This window comes from Tamandua tetradactyla, chromosome 7 (assembly GCF_023851605.1).
Source record: "Tamandua tetradactyla isolate mTamTet1 chromosome 7, mTamTet1.pri, whole genome shotgun sequence".
Classification (NCBI taxonomy): domain Eukaryota; kingdom Metazoa; phylum Chordata; class Mammalia; order Pilosa; family Myrmecophagidae; genus Tamandua; species Tamandua tetradactyla.
Window position 1 is genome coordinate 31,846,317 of NC_135333.1, and position 20,832 is coordinate 31,867,148.

At 44.3% G+C, this 20,832-nt stretch overlaps 1 protein-coding gene and 4 non-coding genes across 5 annotated transcripts; 1 reads left to right on the forward strand and 4 right to left on the reverse strand.

Moving 5' to 3' along the window:
• Positions 1–69: 69 nt before the first annotated feature.
• Positions 70–6,251, reverse strand: RPL3 (ribosomal protein L3). Its single transcript, XM_077168867.1, has 10 exons — positions 6,119–6,251; positions 5,171–5,363; positions 4,445–4,613; positions 3,646–3,781; positions 2,439–2,625; positions 1,726–1,886; positions 1,319–1,420; positions 927–1,022; positions 420–539; positions 70–169 (listed from the first exon to the last, which is right to left on the reverse strand). The coding sequence occupies exons 1-10, from the start codon at positions 6,119–6,121 to the stop codon at positions 125–127; spliced, it is 1,212 nt and encodes a 403-aa protein (XP_077024982.1). The 5' UTR covers positions 6,122–6,251; the 3' UTR covers positions 70–124.
• Positions 2,282–2,375, reverse strand: LOC143643062 (small nucleolar RNA U83B). Its single transcript, XR_013156103.1, has one exon. It is a non-coding gene; the product is annotated as a small nucleolar RNA U83B (small nucleolar RNA).
• On the reverse strand, positions 3,782–3,836 carry LOC143643065 (small nucleolar RNA U82P). Its single transcript, XR_013156106.1, has one exon. It is a non-coding gene; the product is annotated as a small nucleolar RNA U82P (small nucleolar RNA).
• On the reverse strand, positions 5,666–5,730 carry LOC143643046 (small nucleolar RNA SNORD43). Its single transcript, XR_013156087.1, has one exon. It is a non-coding gene; the product is annotated as a small nucleolar RNA SNORD43 (small nucleolar RNA).
• Positions 6,252–9,090: 2,839 nt separating the features above from the next.
• LOC143643055 (small nucleolar RNA SNORA2/SNORA34 family) lies at positions 9,091–9,227 on the forward strand. Its single transcript, XR_013156097.1, has one exon. It is a non-coding gene; the product is annotated as a small nucleolar RNA SNORA2/SNORA34 family (small nucleolar RNA).
• The last annotated feature ends 11,605 nt before the right edge of the window (positions 9,228–20,832 follow it).

The window sequence follows — 20,832 nt, forward strand, 5'->3', positions numbered from 1 at the left end:
TGGTGGTTTGTGAGTGCAACTTCCACCCTCCCAGTCCCGGGCTGCTTCCCTGAACAAAAGGTGTAGACATGAATTGATAAATCTTTTATTGAGATCGCACCAGCTACACAATCTGTTCCTAACATTAAGCTCCTTCTTCCTTTGCAATTCGGTCTTTCTTAAGTGGTCCCTGTGGAGAGAGGCGGTGATTAAGGTTAGCAGCAGAGACAGCCAGACCAATACCCTCGAGTTCCCAGCTGGGACCAAGACTCCCCTTACGAGGACCACCCCCAGGCTCCTCCCAGCCCAAGTGCTGGTCTTCCTGCACCAACTTCCCCGAAGTAAGAGAGTAGTGGGGGGGCAGAGGCAGGGAGGGGAACAGGCTGACAGATAATGATAGCCACCCCAACCTCAGGCTGAGGGCAAGTAGGGGTGCTCACCATGAACGCCTTCTTCTCTTCCATGGTCTGGAAGCGGCCATGGCCAAACTTGGAGGTGGTGTCGATGAACTTGAGGTCAATCTTCTCCAGGGCCCGGCGTTTGGTCTGCACCAGCAAGGACTGTGGGGAAAAAAACGGACAGGTGAGGAGCCGGGCCTTTCTCAGCATCAATTACCCCTATCTGAGAAGCCATGTGATTGACTCTAGGGGCAAAAGCGGGCCTATCCCTGGAGTAAAGTGCTCTCCTGGCATGAGTGAGGCCTGATGAAACCCAGCTCCCTGAGATGGACCAAGCAGACAGGGAATTTGTCTAGTGGGCCAAACTGGGTATTATCTCCTCTCAGAACTTTGAAAGCTAGTGTTAACAGTGGCTATGTTCCCACCCCCTTAAATCCCCCAAGAAGGCAAGGCCCTATGTGTCTGGCCATGCTCCTCAGTCATCTGATTGGCAGGTGTATGGGCTGCTAAGAGAGCATGTGCCACCCACCCAGAGGGCCCCAGGCTCACCTTGCGGAGGGTGAGTACCCGCTTCTTGGTCCCCACCACACAGCCTTTCAGCATGACAAAGTCATTGGTCACCTCACCATAATGGACAAAACCACCCTGAGGAAAAAAACAAGATCAAAGGGTAAACAAGAATATGAGCTGGAGACAGGTGACGTAACGCCTGTCAGGTTAGGAGGAAGAGTCACCTCAACACCAACCCACACTGGACCAGGGCCCTGCAGGCCATCCAAGGAACTTGTCAGGCCCTGCAAACATCCCATGGATCGATCACCCAGGCCCTGGCAGCACCTCAATCCCCACCCATAGGCAATTCATTAAGACCTGCAGGCTTCAGGGGAATGGGAGAGGGGATGTCTGCCAGAGGAGGGTTGCAGCACCCCGCCATTCCTTACCAGAGGGTTGATGCTCTTGTCAGACAGATCATAATCAGTGGAGGCATTGTTTTTGATCAGTTTGCCGTCCTTGATGAGGTAGCCCTGGCCAATCTTGTAGATCTGAAAAAGAAGAACTTGCATGAACTTCAAAAAGTAGGTGGGTTGGGGGCAGGGTCAAAGCCAACCCACACTGGGCTGGCCTGCCTGCAAGAGTAGGGTTTGGGAAAGCAGCTGTGACCACAGTCCAAGTAACAAGGTGGGCACCCCAAGGACAGAGCAGAGGGGGAAAAAAAGCCAAATTATTCGCCTTCGTATAAGGTGATGATAGGCATTGTACGAAGCAAGTGACTTCCAAAAACTCGAGGTCCACCTGATGCCTAGGGTTACCTTCCTGAGCCCCAGGAAGCACAGCTGACACTCCTCACCTTCTTGTTGATCTCAGTGCGATGGTGATAGCCTTTCTGTCCAGCACGAGCCACAGAAAAGGCTACACGGGCAGGATGCCATGCCCCAATACAGGCCACCTTGCGCAGCCCTCGGTGGGTCTTGCGAGGCAGCTTCTTGGTGTGCCAGCGGCTGGTAACACCTGGAACACACACAACATGCGTTATGGGGACATCTGTACCCAGAGGAACCTGGCACTCACCCAGCTGGCCCTTCTGCTGTGAGTAAAACCACAATCACAAAAGAATAAAGTACATCTGGGGAGGTATCTAATCTGAGTGTCACCCTCAAATCCCCATGACCTCTCCCCTCATTTCTACCAACTTGAATACTACTTGCTTTGACCTAAATTCTAAATTAGGAAAGCAGCAGAGGCCTTGGGGAAGCAGCAAACCAGCATTTGTTCCCCACCACAGGGGCTAGCCCTAAATTCTCTTTTGCTATCTACAGTAAGCTGCAAACAAGAGTCAGATGTATGATTCAGTTCATGGCAGAGGGCCCCAGCCCCAGACACTAGCCCCGGCATGTAACCACAGAGCTATTCTCAGAAGGAAGGCAGCATGGAATGTTTCCTCAGTCTGAATCGGGCGCCATGCCTGGCGCTCATTCCACAGCCTCATCACTGAACAGCTGGGCCCACGACCCGTTCCTGAGGCTAACCAATCATAGCGACATGGGCCCCTGTGAAGCTCACCTTTGTAGCCCTTGCCCTTGGTCACCCCGATAACGTCGATCATCTCATCTTGCCCGAACACTTGGCTCACAGGCACCTGCTGCTCCAGCCTCTCACGGGCCCAGTCCAGTTTCTCAGCCACAGTGCCTCCATTCACCTGGATCTCCATCAGGTGGGCCTTTTTCTGGCGCAGAGGAAGCAGGCGCATCTGGAAGGGAGAGATGAATGAAGTTTCAAGCTCTGGAAGATTTGGATCCGGGTTATATACTCTGATGTCAAAAACACAAGCTAACTCTAAACAAGCCACTCTGAACCTCTTTAACAAAAGATCAAAGGACCTTTCTCACTACAGCTCTATTCCCTACACCTGAATACAATCCTGCCTGATCCCCTACCATGAGCACCTTCAATGAAACACCAACCCTGCCTGACAGCTCCGCTGTGGAAGCCCTAGCTTTACTTGGCTGTCCTGGCTCTATTACTAAGCCACTTATACGTGAGGACCTTAGTGAGTCAAGCTTCAAAGATTAAACTAGGAAATGCACCGAAGCATAAGTCTTTAAAGATATACCCAGCATCACCCAATAAAACTTTTCTTCAGTAGTGGAACAGAGCAAGGGAATGCCTACTTCACAGCTGAGCAGACAACTCAGGGCAGTGATGGGGACACAGGGTAACAACTAACCACCTGGAATTAGACCCAAAAGTAGAAGTACCAAGCACCAAGGGGGTTCATTGGCTCACAGAAAGCCTAACACCTCACTCTTAAGTCCTTTCAGGGAGGCACTTCACAATGCTAACCACGAGTCAACCAGTTGAAAGAATTTTCCTAAGTATGGCCAATGGAGAAACAGTGCCCTCTACTGGCAAATGAAAAACCTCTGCCTTTTCAGGCAAAGACCAGTGTGCCCTTAACCAAGTACCCCAGGAACCCTGGCCCTGAGGAAGGCCAGTGGCTGGGTTGTGGCACTGTATAATTTCAAGCAACCCCAGGCCGCTGACTGGCCTATCTCCTAAACTAAGTAAAATGAACCTGAAAAAAAAAGTCTCACTCTTCCCAGAATCCCACAACTGCACAAAATCCAGAAGATAATCCAGAAGATAACCAATACTCCAAAGATGTACCAATAGGCCACAAGATCCACCATTGCTCAGGTTTTGTCTCCGAAGGCAGGAGAGGAAGGGATGGTCCACGTAAGCCCTTTGGGACAGCACCACGGATGCTCACCTGGGTATGCGCAATGACGCGGATGACCTGGCAGTACTTCTTCATGCTGCTGAAGTCCTTCTCCAGCTGTTTCTTGCCGTCATCATCCTGCCACTTCTTGCAGTACTTGGTGAAGGCCTTCTTCTTAGATTTATGCCTTCAGGAGCAGAGCAGAGTTGGGAAGGGGGCCGGGGCCAAGCCTTCATCACCTCTCCAGGGAGAGGTGAGCGGAAGGCACACTGGCACCACGAGGGGATGGGGCTCATTGCCGGCTTCTAAGGAGCCTTTTCCACCGGCAAGAGGAGCCTGGAGGAAGCTCATCAGGCAGCGCCGAGCGGAACTGAGCAGAGGTCCACAAGGTTAATATCAGTCATGAGCATTCAGAAGATACCAATTCTGGCTCCACTTAGCCTTTTAAATCAGAAAACTCCCTTCTTAACTTGGGGAGAATACCATTAACTGAATAGAGGGAGAAAATGGACAATTCAAGCCAGGGAGTTCTTGTGGAACCACACTCTCAAGGCAGGAGGAGTGGCAGTGGAATTACACTGCTCCTGGCTCTCAATTTCTTCCAGTAACCAAGGGAGTACTCTATCCTCAGCCCCAAAACAACCCAGACCCACTAAACTGAACAGTGAATGAATCAAGGGACGCGCACTGCTTCCAGCTCAGAACACCAATGGTCATTCCAAGGCCGATCTATCCCCAGGCACTGTTCTGATCAAGAGGCAACTAGCCCTGGACCAGAGCACTTCCTTCCTTGCAGAGGCCCCTTTCTTCTAACCCGTACCCTAAGATCTGCCCAGCTTCACCCTCTTACCAGTTCTTGTAGAAGCGCCTCTTGCATTCATCACTGATATGCTCAGCAAACACTGTCTTGAAGGTTCGAAGGCCACGAGGGGTTTCCACATAGCCCACGATGCCTACAACCACCATGGGTGGCGTCTCTACAATGGTCACTGCCTCCACAACTTCCTTCTTGTTTACCTCTGCAAAGAAACCAGGTCATCAGCCTGAAGTCCCTGACAACTCAAAGGATGGGGCATTTTGTGTGACCAAGGGGAACTGGTTTATAGCAGTGGCTGTTCAGGCCATGGGAGCAACTTGCATCAAATCAGAGCGTTATCTCAGAAGGAGGGCCACACATACCCTGAATTCCTAGGACTGTTCATTCTCCACTCAGCTGCACATCTGTGTTTTAAACCCTAGCCAGTGTTCAATGTTCCCTTTGTTTTTCTACTTTGAAATTCACCATAACCAACAAACTAGGTATCCCAGCTTTTAGATGAGGCCCACGGGTATCAACTTGTTCTTGTATGAACAAGTTTCTACTTCAGCTTGGGCCACTCCATTCTCCCAAAGCTACCAATTTCTCTAAGCACTGGCTCTTAGCAACTAAACCGCCATCATACTTCCTGATTTCAACTGAACCCCTGCTAAAGAGTGGAGAGTGATTTATGTATAAGATGGAAATATTCATTGTTCTGAAGTCTGCCCTCTAACCATTTCCAGCTTCTTATCACCACGGCTTGGAGAAAACACGTACTGGATCCTGGTCTGTCGACTTCCCGCACAATGTGGGTCATGCCGGCCTTGTAACCCAAGAAGGCGGTGAGGTGGACAGGTTTGGTAGAGTCATCCTTGGGGAAGCTCTTCACTTTCCCACGGTGCCGGCTACTGCGTTTCCGAGGCAAGAAGCCCAGAGACCCATGTCTGGGAGCAGAGAACTTCCTGTGGGACTACAAGAAAGCAACCAACACTTATCACCCAAATTCTTCTCTTGTCCCCAGTTGCCCAGACCCTGAAGGGACTCCCAGCCATGCTGGATCCTAACCCAACATCCAAACTCAGGCTCACAGCCTGGATTAGGTACTTTTCCAGGATCAAGTTAATTTGGAGCTGAAACTTTAAGACAAATCCTTATGCTATTATTGTCCATTCGTGAACAACAATGCAGGTATATAAAATGGCCCTGGGTCATCCAACAGAGCAAATGGCTCCAGCTCCATCAGAAGGCAGGCTGACACAGGACACTAGATCCCAATCAGAACGTTGACAATCAGCACAGAGTTCTCTGTCCGCCCGTCAATAAGTTCATCATGTGTAGTTTTTGGGAATTGCAGTGGCCTTGGTTAATCGTACCCACCACTCCAGCCAGCCTCCTCTTTTGCAAGATTACGAAGAGCTGAACATAGTGCCCAGGTCCCCCTACTTAGAACTTAAATTGGTATAGCCAAGAGGACCAGAAATGACCCATGTAATCGAACAGGGCTGGAATATCTGGACTTAGCCTTCAAGGTCGACCAAAGGGGCCGACACCGAACTTCCACGCGTATCTTTCTCGAGAAATAGGCCCGGCTTCAGCACCTGCTAAGCCCACCGTGTTCTTAGAGCTGAGCCCCGCAGCCGACCAGGCAGCGATGGCGAAGATGCGCCGCGGATTCCGCCACGCCAGCGCCCCAGCTAAAGACCCAGCACACACATGAACACGTACCATCACGTCGCCGTGCGCCGCCGGTAGAGATCAGGCCGCACCCTGCATACTATATATAAAGGCTGTTTGGCCCCGCCTCTTCCGGCGTGCGAGCGCGTCCCCGCGGCCGACGTCTGGCCGAGGGGCAGGCTGTCGGCGCCACTTCGCGCATGCTCTTTCTGTCCTAGCGTTGGTTCAGATCTCGACGTCAGCTTCAGAGGCCTAGAGTACAGGCTCTACGGCGAGTGGCTGCATTCAAAATTAATGAAAAGCCTCTGAGAAGCCGGCAAAGGGTTTGTACTGCACGAGATCTACGGCGTTCAGCAGCAGCCAAACTTAAGGAAACGCGCCATTGCGCTGAAGAAAAATGACTGCGTCACTTCTGCTTCTACCCGGAAATGCATATTCCCGTCGTGGGTTTCGTTCCAAAGGGCTTTCACACACTACCCCATTTGAGTTTCACACATTATATCAGTATTCTTGCCGTTTTGCCGGTGAAGAAATAAGCTCACTGAGCTGGAACAAGTTGTTCTGTTCTTACCAGGTCTAAGTTGGAGAGGAAAGAACGAAACCCTGTTTTCCTGGTCCCAATCCAATGCCGTGATTTTGAGCAACCCCTCTTAAGCCCCCGTTGCGGCCATTCCTCCCTGTATCCAGCTGAAGTGGCCAACGCTTGGCTCTGAGGATCGTGGAGGCGGTAAGCGACATGCGAAGGCTGCAGAACCATGTTACTGCCTGGGATCGTGGGTCCAGCTGCCCCGCGTCGCGGAGCGGGGCTCCGGGCTGGGTGAGGGACCTCGCTGGTCTCCATCACTCAGGAGGTTCCTAACTGCGCTCTTGTTTCCGGAGCTTTCCAGCACACATATTCACATACCCGACGTCCCTAGTGATTACCAGTGTCACCTGTGTATCCAATATCATTCGAACGTTGATTTCCTCGTGTAAAATGGGAATAATCACACCTAAATCAAGGGACTGTTGGGAGGACTGTTCATTCAACGCATGCCTCTTACATGCCAAACTTACACAATCATTACATAAAATTCATTATATAATCATAATACTTACCTATCTCAGTCTTCGAAATCCCCTAAAACAGTGCCTCTACTTCCATCTGCAGACACATCCACAGGGCAGCTTGCTGAAATGTGGATCCTGATTCAGCAGGTCTGGAGTCCGTGGATTTCATTTGAAGTAGCAAGCCCTTAAGTATATAATTTTAATTAATCCCATGTTACAACCCAGACTGCTTAGCCTCAGAGAGGTTGAGGCAAAGGATAACAGTAGCTTCAAGGACAGGATAAGCCAGAGGTTCTCAACCTGGAATGCATATTTGAATCACTCAGGGAAATTTTTAAAATCCTGACACCTCAGAACAATTAGATCGCAATTTTCTTGGGGGTGCAAACCATGCATCAGGCACTTGTTAAAGCTCTTCAGGTGATTACAAAGTATAGCCAAAATTGAGGGCTACTGGATTAAAAAACTGCATATGAGAATCGAGTTGGTAGTTTTCAACATTCATCCATTCAACCAATCTTTTTTAAGTTCTCACCGTGTGCCAGGTTCTACCCTGGGAAAGAGGATTTGGCGATGAATCCATTTGGTGTTCATTCAAGATACAGGGATAGAGATGGAGGAGGGATCAGGGAGGGCTGGACTGCAGAGAAGAAAGAGTGGGGTGAGGCTTGTGGAGGAGGGGAGGGTAATTCTTCCTGAAGGAGGTGCCTCTCAATAGAAGTGAGAGCTGGGGAGACCCTACCTTTAAGGACTTGCAGGGACAGCCTCCATTTGTTTCCTATGTGGAATTCCACTTGCTTTGGGAGCCAGTCTGAGTCAGGGCCACCTGAAAGCTAGGAAACCAAATCCATATAGTTCTCCTGATCTGGCTGAAGTGTTCGAACCCCTATACTGTCCAGGAAGAAGAGGAGTTCCCAGGTACATAATCTCTTGGAAAACAAATTCTTAGCAGCGGTAGGTAGTGAAATAAATTCTGGTTCAGGTTGTCGGGTATTAAGACATTTCGCTATATTTTTAGTGCACCTGCTGTGTGCCAGAAACTCTTCTGGACACTTGGGGCACACTGGTGAATGAAATATTGTGCCTTGCCCTCAGGGAGCTTACCTTCTAGCCTTAGTAATTACCATAGCATGAAGAGCTCTAGATACAGATGGAAGAACGGTAGTTACAAGGAAGAACAGAAACAGATCTCTGTGCACATAGGGACCTGATCCATTATTAGGGGAGCCGCGAGGCCATGGGGCAAGGATGGATCAGTGAGGGATTGTGCGGGGAAACAAAAATGACTGCAACTTTTACATACACCGTATATGAAGATGGACTCTAGGTAAAGAAGCATGGAACTACTATAAAGATAATAGGAAAAATATGAAAGAATATCTTTGTGACCCATGGATACTGAAAAACTTCTTCAATAAGACCCCAGGAGCACAAATCGTAAGAGGAAAACCGTTGTATTTGGAGATGCCAAAATTAAGTATTTCTTTTTAATGGAGGATATTATAATTCACAATCGTGTGGTACTGATGACGTGCGGGCACTGTTCTGTGTGCTTTTCGAATGTCAACCCATTTAATCCCACCATGACTCTAAAAGGTTGGTACTGTTCCCATCTTTGTTTTATTGATAGGGAAGCTAAGCTCCAGGGAGGTCACGCTTGTGAAGTGGTGAGGGCAGTTACAGACCCAAGGGGTCTGGATTCAGAGTCCACGCTCTAAGCCAAGGATCAGCAAACATTTTCTGTAAATGTTTTTGGCTTTACAGACCATGTAGGCTCTGTAGCAACTATTCAGTTCTGCCGTTGTAGTATGACAATATGTAAGTGAATGAGTGTGACTGTACCCCATCAATCGTGGTTTATGGACACGGAAATTCACATCTCATACAATTTTTACATGTCACAAAATGTTTTCCCAATTTAAAAAAATATGAAAGTCATTCTTAGTTCACAGACATTATAAAAACTGGGAGCATTGGCCCTGACTCGAGGTTAGCAGTTTGATGGAGCTGTTGGTTTCAAGCAGGACCCTCAAGAAATGTCTTCCTATGGTCTGTTGGCCATTGCAGAACTTTAGAAATGTTATGGTCAATTCAATAGAAAGAAACATCTGAGTCATTTTTGATAAATGTGACCTAATATTTATTTGTAGCCTTTATAAAAGCTGGGAATAAAAAAAAAAATCTGGGAGCAGGCTGGATTTGGCTAACCCAAATTTCCAAGCCAGACAGATTAGAAATACAGGTAACAGATCGGAAAGAGCTATTTTCCTGATATAAAGAACTCAGATGAAAATGAACTGCAAATCAACAAGAAAATTACAGGGAAGGCGCCACTTCACAGGCTGCTTTGCACCTCGTTGTGGCCATGTGACTGAATTCTGGCCAAAGGGATGTGGGCAAAGGGGAGGCTCCACCTCTAGGCCCCACCCTCAACACTTCCCATCCTTCCTCTCCCTGTGCTTTCTTCCCTCCAGCTGGCTCAGCTTCACCATGTTCTGGGTGTCATCAGAAACCATGTGTTGAAGGTAGTAGAACCTGTGTCATTCTAGGTCCCTCAACACCCCAACTTGTCTGCGTTGGATCATGAATGGTGGCCCCAAAAAAGATATGTCCAAGTAAAAGCCTACCTCCGAATGTGACCTTATTTGAAGAAAGGGTATTTACAGATGTGATTAAGTTAAAGCTGTCAAAATGAGATCATCCTGGATTATCAGGGCAGGGCCTAGAGCCACTGACAAGTGTTTTATAAGAGATACTGAGAGGAGAAACAGAGCTAGAGAAGGCCATGTGAAAACACTGTAGGCAGAGATTGGGAGTAGGCTGCCTTAGGAGCGCCAGGAGTCCCCAGAAGCTGGAAGAAGCCACCAAGGCATCTCCCTCAGAGACTTCGGAGGGGGCATGGCCCTGCTGACACCTTGGTTTCATACTTCTTGCCTCTAGAACTTGGAGAGAATTAATATCTGTTGTTTAAAGCCACCACGTCTGGGGATATTTGTTACAGCAACCTTTGGAGACTAATACAGACCATCTACATGAGCCAGGAATATATGTCTCTTGCATCGGGACCATGATATATTTTTAATTGTTTTGTTAGAGCAGTCAGTCTACCCTAAATAAAACAACAATCACCTTCACCTACCCTGGCTTTTCCTTTTACAGAGGAGGATCACAGTAGGGAAGGTGACATCTCAAGAGGTAGCAGAGTGAGATATGGAGAGTCAGAATTAGAACCTGGAACCCCTGACTCCCAGTCCAGTGCTCTCTTACACCCCTCTTCCCTGAGCTTCCTCAATGGGAGACAACCTAGAAAGAGGCCTCTGGGGCACATTTGCAGGGAGGAAACCCATAATACCCTTTCCTCCCTTTACTTTAAATCAAGCAGAAATGAAAGAGGAAGTCGAGGCAGCAGGTGCTGGAGGCACCTAGTGCCTGTTCCCTAGGAGATGGGTATGTTATGTGCGGGGACGTAGGGCATGGATGCTGTGTTCCATTTGGAATCAATCAACTAGCTGTTCCTACTAAAACTTAAAGCCATAACGTTGAGTTGAAAATGGTGGGGGGTGGGGGTGAGAAACAGAAATATTTATAACTCAATACAATTTTAACACAAACACAAAAATGTGTACAGGCTAAGTTTGCAAGGGCTCTGTGCATTCAGTGACACCTGTGAAGGACATTAAAGCAGCAGGTATCAGAACCCCCTGGGAACAAGGTAAAAAACCCAGAGGCCCTAAGGCTTGTCCTCTCCTTCAACAAACCTGGGCCCCTGTGTGCTTTCTTCCCTCTCCTGGGGAGCCTGTTGCAGCCAGTGTTCAAGAACCAGAGCATTCCAGACCCTTGTGGGGAGGGAGTTGGGAGTGAGGGCCAGGAGAGAAGGGGAGAACTACAAGGAAACCAAAGAGGGTCTTGACCCGCCCTGAGAACTGCAATGTATTGTGAAAAGAGGAGACCAGCTAATTCAACTGCCCTGGAAGAGTACAAAGAATAAGAATACTTATTATTGCCATGATGATATTTCTGTACAATGGAGAAGTTTGCAGCTTGTTAACCAGATTTAAGTAGATCTATATATAGGGACAGAAAAACACTGTCAAGATGCATCATTAAGTAAAAAAAAAAAAAAGCTAGTCACAGAATGACACAAATATGATGGTCCTGTTTATTGAAAAATTATATATACATGTCCCTGTACGTCTAGTGAATCCGTTTGTACAGAGCAGTCTGGAAGGCGTCTCGTCACACTGTGGACACCTCTGGGAGGGCAGGGGCGTGGGGGTGGGGGTTGGTTGTTCTTCGTATCCCACTGTGTTGTTTGCAATGAGAATGAACTCATTGCTAATGACTTGTGAGATTTTTAAAAATAAAAGTGATCTTTTGAAAAGAAAGAAAACAAAGAAACCATCTGGGCTTTTTCAGAATATAGATACCACCCGGGGGCTGAAACAGAAGCCTGGGAGAAGGAGAAGGGAGGTCCAGGCATGTTGTAAAGGATCCCCAGGTGACTCTGACAGCCCCCACCCCCACCCCACCCCTGTCAAGTACCACTCACCTAGGGAGAGTTTGGGCAAATCGATAAAATTTAAAATTCAAATTGTTGTAAAAATCTTTTGTGTGTGCCAAAAAGCTCCTCTGGTCATCTAAAGGCTTGTCTTTGAGTCCCTTCCTTTCTCTGGGACTGAGCCCATTCTTCTATGAAATGAGGGAGTTGGACTGGAATCTAATTCATGGATGGCCTGAGGCTCCTTCCGGTTACTTTTTGGGATTCTAGATGGACCATGTTTCTAATCCAATCAACCAAAAACCTACTACTGTAACTGCTGCCCAGCTGGCAGTGGTGCCAGCTAAGCCCTGATCCAGATTCCATAGTCTTGAAACTAAAAGAATTTAGAGACGAGACGAAAGGGCCAGTAGGAATAAGTAGTAAAATTTATTAAAAAAAGAAATTTGGGTGCACGGGTAGTTCAGTGGTTAGAATGCCTGCCTTTCCCACGGGAGACCCGGGTTCAATTCCTGGACCATGCACTCAAGAAAAGAAAAGAAAGAGAGAAATTTATCAAAAAGAGAGAGTACACGTTAAAGAGGTTAATGCAGACGTGCTCAAGGGAGGGACATGCACTGAGTGGTTTTTTTGTTTGTTTGTTTTTTGTTTGGGCAGGCACCAGGAATCGAACCCTCTGGCATGGCAGGTGAGAACTCGGTCTACTGAGCCACCAAGGCCTGCCCCATTAACTCCTTTAGGAGGTAGATAGGAAACTAAGGATTTGCAGTTCTCTTTAACTCTTTCAGAGCTGTATAGGAAACTAGGGATTTACAGTTGACCTATTTTTATCTTGCTTTAGTATCAACAACAGGGAGATTGAGGGTGTCTCTCCCAGTAGGGTATAGAGATAAAGGACGGGGCTGTGAATTAGTAATAACCAATCTCAGAACATGGGATACTCTGCCAGGCAACCAACCTGAATTCAAAAAACTTCAATGTCGCTGTGCTGGCTTGAATCTATTGTGGACCCCAGAAAAGCCATGTCCTTTCATTTTCATTCAATTTTGTTGGGAGGGACCTTTTTGATTGTTTCCATGGAAATGTGACCCACCCAATTATGGGTGGTAAGTTTTGATTAGACGGTTTCCATGGAGATGTGTCTCCACCCATTCAAGGTGGGGTTGTTTCGTGCAGCCCTTAAGAGGGAACCATTTTGGAAAAGCTTTAGAACCACAAGAGCCACCAGAACTGACAGAGCCCTGGGGAAGCCACTGAAGAGAAAGCTAGCAGATCTCACCATGTGCCTTTCCGGCAGAGCGAGAAACCCTGAATGTCATCGGCCTTCTTGAACCAAGGTATCTTTCCCTGAATGCATTAGATTGGACATTTTCATAGCCTTACTTTAATTTTATAGCCTCTGCTTTAATTTGGGCATTTTCACGGCCTTGAACTGTAAACTTGAAACCTAATAAATTCCTCTTCTTAAAAGACGTTCCATTTCTGGTTTATTGTGTTCCGGCAGCTTACAAATTAAAACAGTCACAAATATACAGAAAAGGTGAAGAGGCTAGCCTGGATTAAAAAAAATAAAAGAAACAAAAGAACCAAATGCAATGGGTGAAATATGATGGAATCCTGGAAATAACACCAACTGTAAAAGATATCTTTAAACATGGACTGTATATTACATGACATACCTGGATTGGTATTTATTTCTTAGGTGTGAGAATGGTATTGTGGTTATATAGGAGAATGTTCTTAAAAGATGGCGTACCTATAGGTATGCCTAAGGGTAGCTTCTGGAGGACCTCTTTTGTTGCTCAGATATGGCCTCTCTCTCCATGCCCAACTCTGCAAGTGAAATTATGTCCCCTACATGGGACGTGACATCCAGGGGTGAAAGTCTCCCTGGTGGTGTGGGAGATGACTCCCAGGGATGAATTTGGCCCTGGCACCATGGGGTCAACAATTCTATCCTGACCTAAAAGGAGAAAAGAAGTATAACTAATAAAGTATCAGTGGCTGAGACGGTTCAAGTACAGTCAAGAGGCTATTCTGGAGGTGGTTCTTATGCAAGCTTCAGTTAGACCTTGCTACCTGCCATAACTTGCCAAACCCTAACCAAAACCATTCCTGCCAACTCTAAAACACACCTAGGGCATTATATAAGATTCTACAAAGGTTCCATGCACTAGGGTAACTTTCCAGAAACCTATAATCTCCATATAGGTCCCTGGAGCAGATAAGTCCTGAAATGCAGAGGGGCCAGCCTCTCCAGAACATCAACTAGTTCTATCCCGTATCCCATATTACTGACAGCCCCTTCCAACATGAAAAGTTAGAATGGCTGTAGCCCAAATATCCCTAAAGAGAGGGATAGAAAGATCAAAGGTACCAGTGGAGTTACACAGAGAAGATAGGATTTAACAGATGAATATGATTGCTGAGTCATTAAATTGACATCTCTTTTAGTCTCCAGTATATTAAAGCAGTTAGAAGTAAGGATTTAAAATTGTGGAACTGTAACCCCTGCCAATCTCTGAAATTTGTTCTACAATTAGTTGTTGTGATATGCTTTGATATTTATTGCTTTTTTTGTATATATGCTATTTTTCACAAAAAAAGGGGGGTAAGTTGATTGTGATGGTTAAAAAAAGATTTAGGAAAAAGAAGAAAACATAGAGAAATATATTATAAATCTTATAATAGGTGGCGATTTCCTTGATCTTACATTCAAAGCATGAGCATTGAGGAAATAAATAGATAAATGGGAATTCCTCAAAATTAAACACTTTTGTGCATCAGAAAACTTTGTCAAGAAAGTAAAAAGACAGCCTACACCGAGAGCGTTCAAATAGAGTCGAGAGGCTACTCTGGAGGTTGCTCTTACACAAGCTTCGGGTAGACCTTGCTACCTATCATAACCTGCCAACCCCCAACCAGGACCATTCCAGCCAATCCTAAAGAACACCTAGGGCAATATATAAGATTTCACAAGGGTTCCATGCACTAGAATAACTTCCCAGAAACCTACAACATTCAGATAAGTCCTAAAACCTAGTGCAGCCTCTCCAGAACATCAGATAGTTCCATCTCCCTATCCAATATTAGTGACAGACCCTTTCAATATAAAAAATTTAGAATTGCCATGGCCCAAACAACCCTAAAGAGAGGTATGGAAAGATCAAAGGTGATGGTGGAATTATACATAGAAAATAGGACTTAACAAATGGATATGAATGTTGAATCATTAACTGATACCCCTTTCAGTCTCTAGTATTTTAGAGCAGCTAGAAGTATAAACCTAAAATTGTGAAATTGTAACCCATCTCAAAGTCTGAAATATATTCTACAACTAATTGTGGTTCTATGCTTTGAAATTTATGGCTTTTTGTATATATGTTATTTTTCACAAAGAAAGAAGGAAAAAAATTCAATTGTGATGATAAAAAAGTATTTACACCCTCTAGCCTCCTATATTCTGGAGCAGCTAGAAGGAAAAATCTGAGAGGATCTTATGGTAGCCCATGACAGATTCTGGAATCTGTCCAGTAACTACTTGTTGAAGAGTGCTTTGAAAACTATTGTTTTTTTTTTTTTATCTCTGCTTTGTATATATGTTATACTATACAATAAAAAAAAGTTAAAAAAAAAAAGACAATTACACAATGGGAGACAATATTAGGAAATGATATATCAGATTAGGCTGGCTGTGGTATCTAGAATATATAAAGAGATTGTTCACCTCAATAACAAAAAGACAAACAACCCAATTACAAAATGGGTAAAAGACATGAATAGACACTTCTCAGAAGAGGAAATACAAATGGCTAAAAGGCACATAAAAAGATGCTCAACTGACTAAAGCAAAAAATGTTTATTTGGTACAAAATTTATATTTTGACTAGTGCATTTCCTAATGTAACTTGTGTGGACAGCTTGGTTGGACACCGTGGGTGCGTGGAGCCTTGGGTGGGACATGGGATTTTGTTGGTTTGCCCAGAGTGATGCCCCAGTGGATCCCAGAGTGATCTGAACAGCGAGTGGAAAGGTGTTTGCAGGGTCCCCTTCAGGGAGTGGTGGGGATGGGGGAGAATTCAACTTCCCCAAGTTGAATTCTTGGTATTCTCGCAGGCAATGTGGATAGCTGGGGCTGTAGGCTGGGCCCCAGGTCTTGGGGTTTGTTCGTGTAAGGCTTGACCCCACGGAGGATGGGTCCAGCCTACTTGAAATTGGGCCTAGGAGTCACTCCCAAGACAGCCTCTTTTGTTGCTCGGATGTGGCCTCTCTCTCCAGCCGGCACAATGGGGCGGGCTCGCTGTCCTCCCACTGTCTGTGTGGGGCATGGCTCTCAGGGGTGTGGACCTTCCTGGGACAGGGATCCTGCAGTGAGCTGGGACTCGGCATCAAGGGATTGAGAAAAACCCTAGAATGAGCTGAGACTCAGCGCCAAGGGATTGAGAAAAAGTTCTCAACCGAAAGGGGGAAGCATGAAATGAGACAAAGTGTCAATGGCTGAGAGATTCTGGACCAAGTAGGGAGGTTATCCTGGAGGTTATTTTTACGCATTAAGTAGATATCACCTTGTTATTCAGGATGTAATGGAGAGGCTGGAGGGAACTGCCTGAAGGTGTGGAGCTGTGTATGATTGTATAATGATGTAGCTTTCACAATCTATGTGATTGTGAAAACCTTGTGTTAACAAAGGTTAACATCTATTGAGTAGATGGAAGTACTAGTAGTCAACAAGAGGAGGGGTAAGGGGTATGGTATGTATGAGTTTTTTCTTTTTGTTTCTTTTTCTGGAGTGCTGTAAATGTTTAAAAAAATGATCATGGTGATGACTATACTACTATGTGATGATATTGTGACCCATTGATTGTACACCCTACACACAATGTTTGTATGTTAAAAATGTTCACGTTTGCATGTTGTTTTGGTTTGTTAATACAAAATAAATTGAATTTTAAAAAAATACCAGCTTTAAAAAAAACAACAAAGCAGCATGGTTCTGGCATAAAGACAGACAGATCAGTGGAATAGAATGCAAATAAATGGAAGTCAGATGACCTATTAAAAAAAAGGGATGACGTATTTAGAGGTGATGATGTCTGCAACTTAACTTTCATATATATATTTATATTAACCTGTGAGAGTGGGGAAGAGAGTGCTAACGTGGCAAAAAGATAACATCTGATGACTCCAGAAGAGTACACAGGTATTTATTTTACTATATATTTACCTTTTCAATAGATTTAAATATTTTTAAAATAAGTAGAAGAAAAAAGAAAATAAGGGAAGAAAGTGGTCCAAGTTTGTTTGCTTTTTTCCCAAAATCATGTCCCCAAAACTCCTCTATCTAAGCTGCCTCTTCTTGGGGATGACCAGGGCAGGAGGTGCAAATGGAAGGGAACTGGACATTGAGTAAGGAGCCTCAGGGTTCAAGCAGGCTTACTGTGTGACTTTGGATAAGTCACCTTCCTTCTCTGGGCATCAGTTTCCCCTCTGTTGAATGTCAGCATTGGAGAACAGTTCCTCCCAACTTGAAGTTCTCTGGGTCTGTGGCTGCTTATCCAACATTGACTTACTAATTAGGGTCACCCCTCAAACAGGCCATTTTCAGATCTCCTCTAAAAGAAATGCTAAAGATGAACTACTTCAAATAATTGACACTTATACAGAGAGTTAATAATAGATGGTATATGTGAAAAGTTACCTATTGCATGCTATGGACTATATTAAGTAGCAATTACTAGCACTTAACTAGTGTCACACCAATACTAGGGGTAAGTTATTGGGGGGGGACAAAGGCTATGGGGTGTTAAGGGTTTTCTTTATGTGTGGCTATGTATAGCTGTTATTTTTCTCTTTGAAGCAATGAAAATTGCCTAAAACTGAGAGCAAGGACCATTGTACAATGAAGCGAGACATTGATTGTATAAATTTGGATAGAATATATGGTATGTAACTATATCTCAATGAAAGACGCAGAGTCAAAAATAAACGAATAAAAAAACAGAAAGACTCAAGTGCTTGAGAAGGTGTGGAGCGAGAGGTATACCTTTTCAGTGGTGATAGGGAAGTAGAATGGTGCATCCCCTGTGGAGGGTAATGTAGCTGATCCACAGGAGATAAATATAGGGTTGCCATAGGCTTAGGCAATCCCATTACTAAGAATATACTTGGAAGAATTTAAAGCAGGGACACAAATAGACATCTGCACACTGATGTGTATAGTGGCATTATTTGAGATTGCCATTAGATAGAGGGTACCAAAGTTTCATTGACTGAGGAGCGGAAGTATGAGTGGTGGTGTATGCATACAATGGAATATTGTGTGGCCACAGAAAGGAATGAAGTCATGAGGCATCCAATGAGGTGCATGAATCTTGAGGACCTTATGTTAGCAAAATAAACCAGAAACAAAAAAGACAACTATTTTACACTTAGAAAATGCTTAGAAGAAAATGAGGGCCTAGATTGTAAACTCTTGCAGTAGTCCCGCTTATTCCTGAATTTTAAGTGTTATTTCTAAATTCTGAGAAGCTGTGCTATAGCTCCTGGGATCTATAGGTACTATTGAAACCTAAGCCTCAGAGTTCTCCAGCTCTGAAAGTCAGCATGACTCCATACAGCAACTGTTAAAGAAGATGAGAAAGAGATCAGACTTCAGTTAAAGATGTGAATGAAGCTGATCTGGTTGGGACTTAAGTGTATCAGAGTACAGGATAAAGGACGATATTGTCTGTATTTTAAAACTCCAGATTCTGCATGAGACCAAAGGAAGAGATGTTTATTCTGTCCAAAATTTAAATTTCCTGTAACACACTATCTAACTTAACCAGTCTGGTCCGTTTATTTAAACAACTTAAATTCATGGCCTAGAATGGAGAATGAGATCTGATGATTCTGTGTAGCTTATTTTAATACGATGATACAGTCCAGAGTATTTGGGGAAAGGTATTATAAAAAAGTATTTTGCAAAGTCCCTTGAGGCACTGGAGAACTATTAATCTCCCCACTTGGGAAATTCCTGATATTCTCTCAAGCACTAGGGATTCTCAATTTAATAAGCCAAGCCCTCAGTCTTGGGGCTTACTCTTATGAAATTTATTTCTGTAATGGTAAGCTAAGCATACTTATAAACATATCTGAGAGTCACCCCCAGAGAACCTATTTTGTTCTCTTAGAACAATCCCTTAGAAGCTCTCTCTAAGCCAGACTCTGCATATAAACTCACTACCCTCTCCTCTACATGGGGCATGACTTTTGGGGATGTATGTCTCCCTGGCAACATGGAACATGACTCCCAGGGATGAGCAATTAAAAACAAAAAAAACCACCAGCTTTTTAAAAAAAGCAAAACAGTGTGGTTCTGGCAAGAATGCCTGCTTGACCAAAAGGGGGGAAAAATGTAGCAAAATGAGGTTTCAGTGGCTAAGAGATTTCCAATGGAGTTGAGAGGTCATTCTTATGCAAGCTTCAGTCAGATATTACCAATTGCCACAGTATGCAAAGACCCAACCAATAGTATTCCTGAAAACCCTAAAAAAAACCCAGGGCTTTATCTAAGGCTCTATAAAAATTGTACTTATTAAGCTTTTTTTTTTTTCCAGAAACTTAAAACCTCTAGACTGTTTCTATGCCAGAAAAGCCCTGAAACTTAGAGGTACCAGTCTCTCCCAGTACATCAACCAGTTGCAACTCCCCATTCCATAATGTCGACACCCCTTTCCAACATGAAGAAGTTAGAATGGTCATTGCCCAACTATTCCTGAAGATTGAGAGAGTAATCAAACAAGAGGGGTGTTTATAACAGAGGGAGAAGTTATAACAGAGAAGTTAGGATTTAACAGAGGATTACGAGTGCTGAAATCATTACATAGGTATTTCTTTTTAGTTTCTGGTGTATTAAAACAGCCAGAAGGAAATACCTGAAATTGTGGAACTGTAACCCATACTATACTTTGAAATTTGCTCTATAACTACTTGTTAAACTGTACTTTGAAATTTATTACTTTTCTGTATATATGTTTTTTTCACAATGAAAATGTTAAAGAAAGTTTTCCAAATGGAAGTGAAATGATACCAGAGGGAAACTTGGACCATCAGGAATGAAAGAAAAGCAACAGAAATGGTAAAAATCTGAATAAATATGATAGACTACTCTTCTTCTTTTAGGTTCTTTAAAATATATTTGACTTGTAAAAGCAAAAATTATAACATTGCCTGTTCAGATTTTCCATGCATGTAGAGGTAGTATATATGATAACTACAACATAAAGAAGCGAGGGTAAAAGGACCTCTATAGAGATGAGATTTCTACATTCCATTTGAAGTGACAAATATTAATTCTAAGTAGACTGTGAAAAGTGAAGTATGTATATTGTAATTTCTAGAGCAACCACTAAAAGACCTATAACACTCAATATAGTGGAAAAAATCAATAGATACAGTTAAATGTGACATAAAAAAATTTCAAATAATCCAAAAGAAGGCAGGAAAGGGGAAACAGAAGAATGAAACACAGATGGAACAAACAGAAAACAAATAAAATTCTAGACCTAAATTCAAATGTATCAATAATTGCACTAAACAGGAATGTTCTAAACATACCAATTAAAAGACAGAGATTGTCAGAATGGATTAAAAAAAAAAGACCCAACTAAGATTGTCTATAAGGAACCCATATTAAACATAACTATAAAGGTAACTTAAATGAAAAAGGATATAAAAAAGATAAATCATGAAAACACTACTAGAGAGAATGGCTATATTAATATCAGACAGAGCAGGTTTCAGAGCAAGTCAAATTACCAGGGATATGGAGAGATAGTACATCATGAAAAAAGGGCTAAGAAGATACAATAATCCTAAATGTGTATGCACCCCAATAGATTTCATTCTGAAATACTTAAAGTGAAGCAGCTTTGAGAGGAAGCATGCCCCCAGCTCTCAGCCCTGGTTTGGAGAGAAAGGGTGGCTAAGGAACCCTGGGGAAGGCAGCAGATCCATCAGTCCACACTTGTTTTCAATAACAATTCACACCAGTGGGGCTGTTGGTTTGCACTGTTATTACTTCTGTGGTAGTTAGTTTCAGGTGTCAACATGGCCAGGTGACAATGCCTGTTGTTCTGATTCTATAGACTTAAATCGTCAGTATGTGAAATTCATCTATGTTTTATTACATTTGTGGTTGGCTAAGGGGAGTGCCTTACACAATGAGTGAGGGTTA